The sequence below is a fragment of the Myotis yumanensis genome, unplaced genomic scaffold (assembly GCF_028538775.1).
Source record: "Myotis yumanensis isolate MYYU_CA2020_CCGP unplaced genomic scaffold, mMyoYum1.0.hap1 SCAF_10, whole genome shotgun sequence".
In the NCBI taxonomy this organism is placed as follows: Eukaryota; Metazoa; Chordata; class Mammalia; order Chiroptera; family Vespertilionidae; genus Myotis; species Myotis yumanensis.
Window position 1 is genome coordinate 18,278,754 of NW_027223761.1, and position 9,539 is coordinate 18,288,292.

Below are 9,539 nucleotides of genomic sequence, written 5' to 3' on the forward strand. Positions count from 1 at the left end.
GAGGGAGATGAGACTATGCCCATATTTCTTTGGGAGATACTCATGAATAGAGAGAGTGGTATAAAAAGACCCTCTTTGCAAAACAGTAGAGTAAACCTATCACTATTCCTAAATTTGAAGAGATTAAGATTGGTAATCACTGTATCTTACACTCAATTCAGACACAAAGATAGATGAAGATATAGGCAGAATTGTACTGGTGAGACTACAGGACACTTGTCAAAGTACCTGAACTTGAGCTCTCAACATCTCTAAATAAAACTTTTTGGGTGAACATGCTTTCACCCAGAACATAACTTAGTGCCTAGTGCTTTTCTCAGGGCACCTTTAACAGCCTTATTCCTTAAACTGTAGATCAGTGGGTTTAACATGGGGATGACAACTGTGTAAAAAACAGAAGCCACTTTGTCCGTGTCCAAGGAGTAACTGGAGTTGGGTCTGAAATACATGAACAAGAGTGTGCCAAAAAATACCCCCACAGCGGTTAGGTGGGAGGCACAGGTAGAGAAGGCTTTGCGTCTGCCCTCTGCTGAGTTCATTCTAAGGATGGTGGTTATGATGTAGCTGTAGGAGAGGAGGACAGTGATGATGCTGGACCCCACAACACAGCTACAGGAAATGGTCGTGGCTATATCAATGATGGTTCTATTCAAGGAGGAGAGAGCTAATAAAGGTGCGATGTCACAGAAGAAGTGATTGATGACATTGGAATTACACAATGATAATGGAAAAGTGCAAGAGGTGAAGATTGTTACATCCATCAAACCTGCAATGTAGGCAATGGCCACGAGCCGGAGGCACACTCTCCTGGACATGGCACTTGTATAAAGAAGTGGATTACAGATGGCTACGTAACGGTCATATGCCATGACAGACAGCATGACACATTCCACAGCTGCAAAGAACCCAAAAAGAAACATCTGAAGAAAGCACAAATTGTATGGAATCCTTTTTTGCTCAGATAAGAAATCAACCAGCATCTTGGGAGCAATAGTGGAGGAGTAGCAGACATCACAGAAAGACAGGTTGCTCAGGAAATAATACATGGGTGTGTGAAGGCTGGGGTCCATGTTGATCAGCAGGATCATCCCTAGATTGGCGATCACGGTGATGCCATAAACCAGCAGGAAGAGCACAAAGAGCCCCTGCTGCACATCCTGTCTGTCAGAAAGTCCTAGGAGTATGAAGTCAGTAAACACAGTGCAGTTCTCAGCAGCCATCATTCAGGTCTGGAAACCCCTGGTGTTAAAGAAGGAAGTGGAAGAGGGGTTGACCTCATATTACTATTTTTCAGTATCTAGAAGAAGAGATAAACATTGCTAAATATGCTATAGGTAAAATGACTCTCCTTGAAACATACCCAATTTATTACAAATTGTGGAAGTGATTATGCTAATAATATTGCCTACATTTGTATTGCACTTGATAGAGTTTGCAGTTTAGTTTAATTAAAAATCAATCATGCTATTTTCATACCAACCTATATAGCACTTATGATAATTTTTACTACTTCTATCTTATATTAAGAACTTGATGTCCTCAATGTTCTGGTCCAGATAACTCATTTGGTCCAGATAACTCATATATTCTGACAATACTGGTTTTTTTTTTTTAGTGTTGTAGAACTATTCTATTCTTAATAGAGAAGTGTAGTTAGTGAGAGGTTCAGGTAATGAATGCATTTCTTGGTTATTTCTTCCTTCATCAATCCATTTGTGAAGCAGGCAGAGTGATTATGGGTTCCTACATATAACATTCCCCCAATACCCCATCAGCCCCTCAGGTCCTATCCAGCCTTAACAAACAAGGGATAGAAATGGTCTGTGATCCAGGACCCAGTGGAGCAGTGAGGGTGGTGCTTGCTGGAATAGTTTTGGAGGATCCCGGAGAACGTTATGTTAGGGTTCACAGTCAGGAATATGCCAGCACTAATCATGCCTCTTCTGACAGCAGCTGTTGCTCAGGGGAAGTGATGGAAGCTTTTGGGATACTATTAGCACAGGTGACCTAGAAGAAAGAAAGAGAGTATGGTCTACCATGTGAACACTTCAACTCTAATTTGCTGGAGTCCACATAATCTATTATTCACCAACAGATCAGATTTCTAAGACATTTAAAAATACTCACCGGTGCACAATCCCATTATTCTAGAAAGATTCATATCGAAGCTATACCCTCACACCAATTCCCTAGAAATTCTAATTTTGTTTTTTTGTTTTCATTGACTCTTATTTCATGTGAAGATCTCCAAATTCGTCCTCCCTTCGGTGGTGTTGGTGGTTTTGGAGAGGCCAATGGAATTCTACGTTCCACTGCCATATTTTACCCAATCAGTCACATTGTATATAATATCATGTGTGACCTCCTTGATTCTGTGGGAATATAAAGTCGAGTTGAGGGTAGATAAATGTGAGAAAAAGAACATATGAATATGGATCTAGTGATCAATGTGCAGGATTCCAAACCCTTGGTAAAATTCTCTAGACATGTCATCAAAAAATGTTTTCCATGTAAAAACGAATCTATTTTTTAAATGTACAAAAATAGAGCTTAAAATTTTAAAATAATTAAAAATGAGCTACTACCTCCCAATCTATGCTGACATTTTATTGTGATTATATCTATGTGCATTTGTTTAAATAAATAAAATATATCTGTCTCTACATGGCTTTCCTGATATCACTGGTGTCCTTAAGCCTAATACTAAATGAACAATTGTCTATATAAAGTCTTTCTTCCAGAAAATGGTTGTCTGATCCTGAGAGATGGCCATCTATATATATAATCTATATATATAAAAAGAGGTAATATGCAAATTAGGCCGGGATGCCATAATAGGTCATGACTGGACAGGAGGAGGTTGTGTGTGCAGGTGAGGCCCAGACAGAGACGAGTGGGGGGCGGGGGGCCTTCCTGAGCTGGCAAGGCAACTCCAGTGGCCCGGAGCAAACACAGGCAGGGAGACAGGGGGAGCCTGCGGCGGGGAAGTCAGATGCGGGTCCTGGCCAACTGAGGTGCCTGTCTGGCCTGCGGGGTCCCTCCTTTCGAGATTTCAATCGCAGGATGGGCCTCTAGTTATCATATAAATGCATGACAATGCTACCAAGGAAACCAGGTTTAGTTAAGGCTCCCTGTTGCATGAAACAGGAAAAGAGCACTGTAGGTTGCCCAAAATACCTCTGTACTATAAGCAATATTTTAACAACATAAAAAATAATAATTTAACTGAACATTCTGTGAATTTAGTATGCTAATTTCAAAAGCATATCTTGAAGCCATATTGTGTAAAGTAAACTGCTAAAGATTTAAGATAAAAAATGGATTCCTGTAGTTGTCTACAATCTGATAGTAGATAACCCTTGCTTTTATAAAACCACTTACATTTATACATATATATATATTTATACTTTTTGAAGTCATATACTTATTTTTTTCTGTATGCCCTACACTATTATCTGCTATTGGATTTTATACATTTCCTTTGTGTTAATAAATTGATAAGCAAGTAGTGTTTTAGAGTGCATATACTAACTACATATTTTCTCTGCATTAAACATGCTTTTATATAACTCATTTTGAATTTGGTCAACTAATCTACTGAAATAATTTTAATGAATTAGCATTGCCAGGGCAAAGCATATTCAAAATTTATATTTTGATGAAAAACTATCTTTCCCCCTAATTGTAGATATTACTGATCAATCTGTCTCCCAGTGTTCAGTTATTAGAGTTAAGACTACAACACTGTTCGAAACTGAAAAACATTAGATGTCAGTGTTTTTATTCGGTGACAGTGTGATATTGCAGATAAATTATTCTGTCACTGTTTAGCACAATCATCATAAATGCTGAATCCTGTGATCATCACTTGTATTATTTCATTTTCTTTTTTCCACTTTTCTTGGATTATAGTCTCTCTGTTACTGGTTTCTAAGAGCTTGGTTAAGATTAAAGATGTTAACCATTTCTCATGCCCTATTTTTGTTATTATTTTACTGTAGCGTTTTACTTTTTGGTTGAATGGAAGTTGCGTATTAAATATAATCATGTTCAGCCCTTACCGGTTTGGCTCAGTGGATAGAGCGTCGGCCTAGGGAATAAAGGGTCCCAGGTTCGATTCCAGTCAAGGGCATGTACCTTGGTTGTGGGCACATCCCCAGTGGGGGGTGTGCAGGAGGCAGCTGATCGATGTTTCTAACTCTCTATCCCTCTCCCTTCCTCTCTGTAAAAAATCAATAAAATATATTTTAAAAAATATATAATCATGTTCAATTTTTTTTAAAAGGCAAATGAATTTTCAGAATGAACACATCCCTGCACTAAACTCTGAACTAAAAAAAAGAACATAAGCATTTCAGAGACAGTCTGCAGTGGTCAACAAACTTATTAGTCAACAGAGCCAAATATCAACAGTACAATGATTGAAATTTCTTTAGAGAGCCACATTTTTTAAACTTAAACTCTATGGGTAAGTACATTGTTATTAACTTAATTAGGGTACTCCTAAGGCTTAGGAAGAGCCACACTCAAGGGGCAAAGAGCCACATGTGGCTCACGAGCCGCAGTTTGCCGACCACCGGTCTAACGCTTTAGCATTAATAGATGTCCAATGTGATAGATTTTCACTAACGAAAAAAAGTCTAGTTTTATTACTGACAACGGTACTGCATATGTTAGTAAATGACAAAAATTATCTTGTTTTTCTTTTATTATTTTATGTTTATTGTTGACACTATTGCAGATGTCTCCATCCCTCCTGCCCCCTTTGCTCACCTAAATGAAACTTTTTATGCTTCTGTTTTGGTGTGTGGCAACATAGTGTTAAATGAAACTGAAACACGTTTTGCAAGATTCTATCACTTACCTTCCCTGGTTTGTGGAAGCACTTAGAACCCATTTGTATGACTGATCTTTGCCAAAAGGACATATTCCCTTTCAAACCAAAGAGATGTGATAAAAAGAAGTATAAACAAAATAAAATGTGGAAATTGACATATCTTTTCATTTTAAGCTGCCTGTTCCATTTAAATGAAAATAGGTACAGGAAAAATAAATGTTCTTGAGATACATAGGATTCTGTCTTGTTTCTATGAAAATTATTGTATTTATGTGTGTCTATTGATATATGAAAATTTGAATTTGGGCAGTGGTCTAATTTTTTATTTGTTTAGACAAAAACTATGGCCTGGATACTTTTAATGTGTTATCTCTATTATTTTCAAAACACAGAGCAAATCTTAAATTTATGCATACAGCAATATCTCCTATATAGTGATAAAAGGTAATGGTTCACTTATGAACCTTTATTAAAATATAAATAAAATATTTAACTTTCTTATAATAATGATAAATGTGGTCAGAGGAATTCACACAGGTCTAACAAAGAAATATCATTGTTTGGCCATTAGAAGGAAGAATTTATTTAACTGAGTAAGCAGATATAAAGTGATTCATTAACCAAATTCCCAAACCTGGATTCTTCATTTTTCCAAAAGTAAGGTTTTTCTTTGCCCTCATTCTTTAAATTAAGCCATTTGGAAACCTACCTGAAATGAGCAAGTCTTTCTGTCCTTATCTCTGGTACTTCAACAGTAGGCAGATTGCATTTTATTTCTACCTCGTGACTGTTGGGACAAATCTCTAAAGCCTCTGCCTCCACTCCTCTGTGTTGTGAGAATATGATTAATTAGATTCCACTTCTGTGTTTTCCCCTGTGAATGCTGCAACAACTTTAGCAAAGGCTCAAAGTTTTAATCCTTCACTCCTTTGAGTAAATTGGTGAGTGTCAGACATTTGCCAGACTTTATTTGAATGCTGTGCTTCATGGCTACCATAGGTCTACATTCTCCTCCAGTGAAACCAGATGTCTGATGAACTTAGATTTTCATCTGCTTTTCATTTTTATCCTGTTTCTTCCACTTCTGAAACACCTCCTTCACTTCTCACTTAGAAATATGGTCGTGTCACATATTACTATTTTCATTAGTTATTGTCTGATTCCTTCCCACAAGTACACATCAACTGCCCTCATTGCAAGGATTTTTTTGACTGTGTAAGGGTGGCAAACTTTTTCCTTCTCCTCTTCTGTTTTTTTTTTTTGTTGTTGTTGTTGTTGTTTTTTTGGGGGGGGGGGGGGACTGGCCTAATAGGAAATTTGCATCACACAAATTAACAGGAGAAAGACAAATAGAATTTTGCATGGAGAGGGGACCCATACCAAATGTGAGACTCAAAGAGGTGACCAAAAGACACAGATTATGTACCTTTAACACAAGTACACAACAAATATGTGAAAAATTGAGGAATTGACAAGACAAAAGGGTTTAAGATAGGAAGACTTAAGTAACAAGTTTTGTTTATACAACCTTCCTAGCTCTACATTTCCTATCTCTGGTGTTAAGAAAGCAAATATATATTGTTGCAAATTGAATACCAATGTGAGACCTTTTGTCCAGTGACATTGGAGAATGCCCTGCTCCTTTACCCCCAACCTTCATTTACGCAGCTTCTTAGAGTTGTCAATAGGACCATATCTGTTCACCAGAATGAGGGAAAGAAGGGAAAGCCACAGGCTGATGGGAAGACTCTGAAGTGCAATGTAAATCTAGAGCTGCTGATCCTGGGGATGTCTGCTGATGTAATTGGGGCAGAGTGAGGAGAAATAGAGGATCTGAGAAGTTCTCTACATCAAATGATCCCTGCCCCTGATACTTACTCAGCTGAGACCAAATGAAGCAGTACAGATGAATCTCTGTCAGATGATATACTAGAATCAAATAAAACAAATTGAGATTTTTTTAAAAAAATTACAAAAACTCTAAAATAAAATAAAAATGAATTTTTGGGGGATGAATATCCCATGGCTCAATTTTATAGGGGGCAGTCATTCATTTATTCAATAAATGTTTTAAAATGTCATGTGCAAGCTGAACATTATAAATAGCAAAGTAGAAATATTGTGAACAGGCAGAAAAGGGACTTGCATTTGTAGACTATGAGTTGGAGCAGCAGCCTTTTAAATTTTCTTATTCATTTTTTACTACTTATGTATTTCTGTGATGATGGAATATTTATAAGCTAATCCTGGTACATAGGAAGGATACAAACATACCTCTTATTATCCACTAATACTGTATTCTACCTGAGCAAATTTATTAAACTCATTACCAAAACTGAATCATAATAAGAATAATTTGAATTGACATAGGTGGAGAGGTTATGATATTCACTGGGGCATACCCATGAACAGAGAAAAGGTGTATAAAAAGAACTTTTTGAAAATGAATTTATTAATACTCTCTCTAGTTTGGAAAGCAGATTAAGGTCAATAATGACTACTCTGTACATTTTATTTAGGCATAATAATAATTAATGAGTACTCCAAAAACCTGAAATTGTATAATGTTTTCCATAACTGGATTAACAGTTAATCAATAATAGTATAAACCTCATGTACAATTACCTTACGTTATTAAAATAGATTTTAGCATCTCTTAACATCCAACCACTAAGTAATGACTACTATTAAAAATGTGTTCAGAATACAGTTTCAATTTATTTCACAGATACACAGAAAACCAATTTAAGTCATTGCAAATATAATGGCAATGTAAATAATATTTGTTCTTTGTTTTATTTCATTGAACATAAATTTTTGTTAATAACTCTGGGCATTTCATTTCTTTTTTAAAAAATTAGTTAGCATAATTCCATGAACATGTAAAGGGAGATAAAATTCTCTTTTCTAGTAGCCATTAGAGATGGTCAAGGTCCCAAATCCCCAACTTCATTCATGCAGTTTCTGTATAGGTTTCAAGAATATGAATCTGTTCTCCAAAGTGAGGACTAGAAGGAAAAGCCACAGTCTGATGTCAAGACTATGAAGTGCAATATAATCTAGAGTTGCTTCCTTGACTGGTGTGGCTCAGTTGGTTGGAACATAGTCCTGTGCACCAGAAGGTTGCAGGTGTAATTTCCCATCAGGGGACACACCTAGGTTGTGGGTTCCTCCTTGGTCAGAGTGCCTATGGGAGGCAACCAATGGATGTATCTCTCTCACATCGATCCTCCTCTCTCTTTCTCTCTCCCCGTCTTTAAAATCAATTAAAAATTAAAAAAATTAATCTAGAACTGCTGATCCTGCTGATCCCTGTGGCAGAATGTTTAGAAATGAAAGATCCAAGAAGTTTCTACATCAAATGATCCTGGTCTCTGACAGTTACACAGCTTAGGCCACAAGAAAAAGTACAGGTGGATTTTGTGTAAGATGAACATACAAAAATAAAATAAAACAAAGAAAGTTTTTTTTCTTCTTCATTGATAAAGGCTCCTTTTTGTATCAGTCTTGCAGGGGAACACACACTCATTCAATCAATAATTTTTAATTGAATTTATTAGGTTGACATTGGTTAATAAAATACAGGTTTCAGGTATACAATTCTATAAAACATCATCTGTATATTGTATTGTGTGCTTACCACCCCAAGTCAAGTCTCTTTCCATCACCATTTATCTACCCTTTACCTTCTCCTCCCGCCCTCCACCCGCCTTCCCTCTGGTAATCACAGCACTGTTGTCTGTGTCCAGGAGTCTTTCTTTTTTTTCTTTTGCTTAATCCCTCACCCTTCTGATCTAGCCCCCAACTTTCTCCCCTCTGACAGCTGTCAGTCTTCTCTGTATCCATGAGTCTGTGTCCGTTAGTTTATTTTGTTCACTAGATTCCACATATAAGTGAAACCATATGGTACTTGCCTTTCTTTGATTGGCTTTATTTCACATAGCATAATAATCTTCAGGTCCATCTATGCTGTTGCAGAAGGTAAGATTGCTTTTTTTTGTGGCTGAGTAGTATTACATTGTGTAAATGTATCACCACTTTCTTATCCACTCATCTACTGATGGGCACTTGGGCTGCTTCCAAGTCTTGGCTATTGTAAATATTGCTGCTATGAATGTTTTTGAATGGTATCCTGAAAGTGAGCATTGTAAATAGAAAAGTAGAAATAATGGTTCACAAGACATGAAAAGGCCTTGTATTTATGGAACTTAGAGTTAGGCAGGAGGATTTAAATTTATTCTTATTATTTACTACTTATTACTTTTAGGTGTTATGATGTAAAACTTATAGTATGATGCTAGTACATAGGAAGAAGCCAAAAATGAGCTAAATTAAGCCACCAAAACTCCCTTCTGGTTAAGTAATTTTATTAAACTCATTTTTTTAAAAATGGAACTTTAAGGAGGATAAATTAATTGAGATGGGGGAGATGTACTATGCCTGTATCTCTCTGGAACATACCCATGACTAGAGAAAGTGGCATAAAAAGACCCTCTTTGCAAAACAATATAATGAAACAATTGCTACTCTTCCTTAGTTTGAAAAGATTAAGATTAAGAGTGAGTGTTTCCTATACTTAATTTAAGCACAAAGATAAAGAACTATCCAGAATTGTACTAGTGAGACTACAGGACACTTGTCAAAGTACCTGAACTTGAGCTCTCAACATCTCTAAATAAAAATTCTTTGAGTTAACATGCTT

The 9,539-nt window shown here is 36.5% G+C and overlaps 1 protein-coding gene across 1 annotated transcript; it reads right to left on the bottom strand.

The window, feature by feature from the left end:
• Positions 1-281: 281 nt before the first annotated feature.
• LOC139017700 (olfactory receptor 5AP2-like) lies at positions 282-1,220 on the bottom strand. The gene has a single exon (XM_070426304.1). It carries the CDS (start codon positions 1,218-1,220, stop codon positions 282-284), a length of 939 nt encoding a protein of 312 aa, XP_070282405.1.
• Between the last annotated feature and the right edge of the window lie 8,319 nt (positions 1,221-9,539).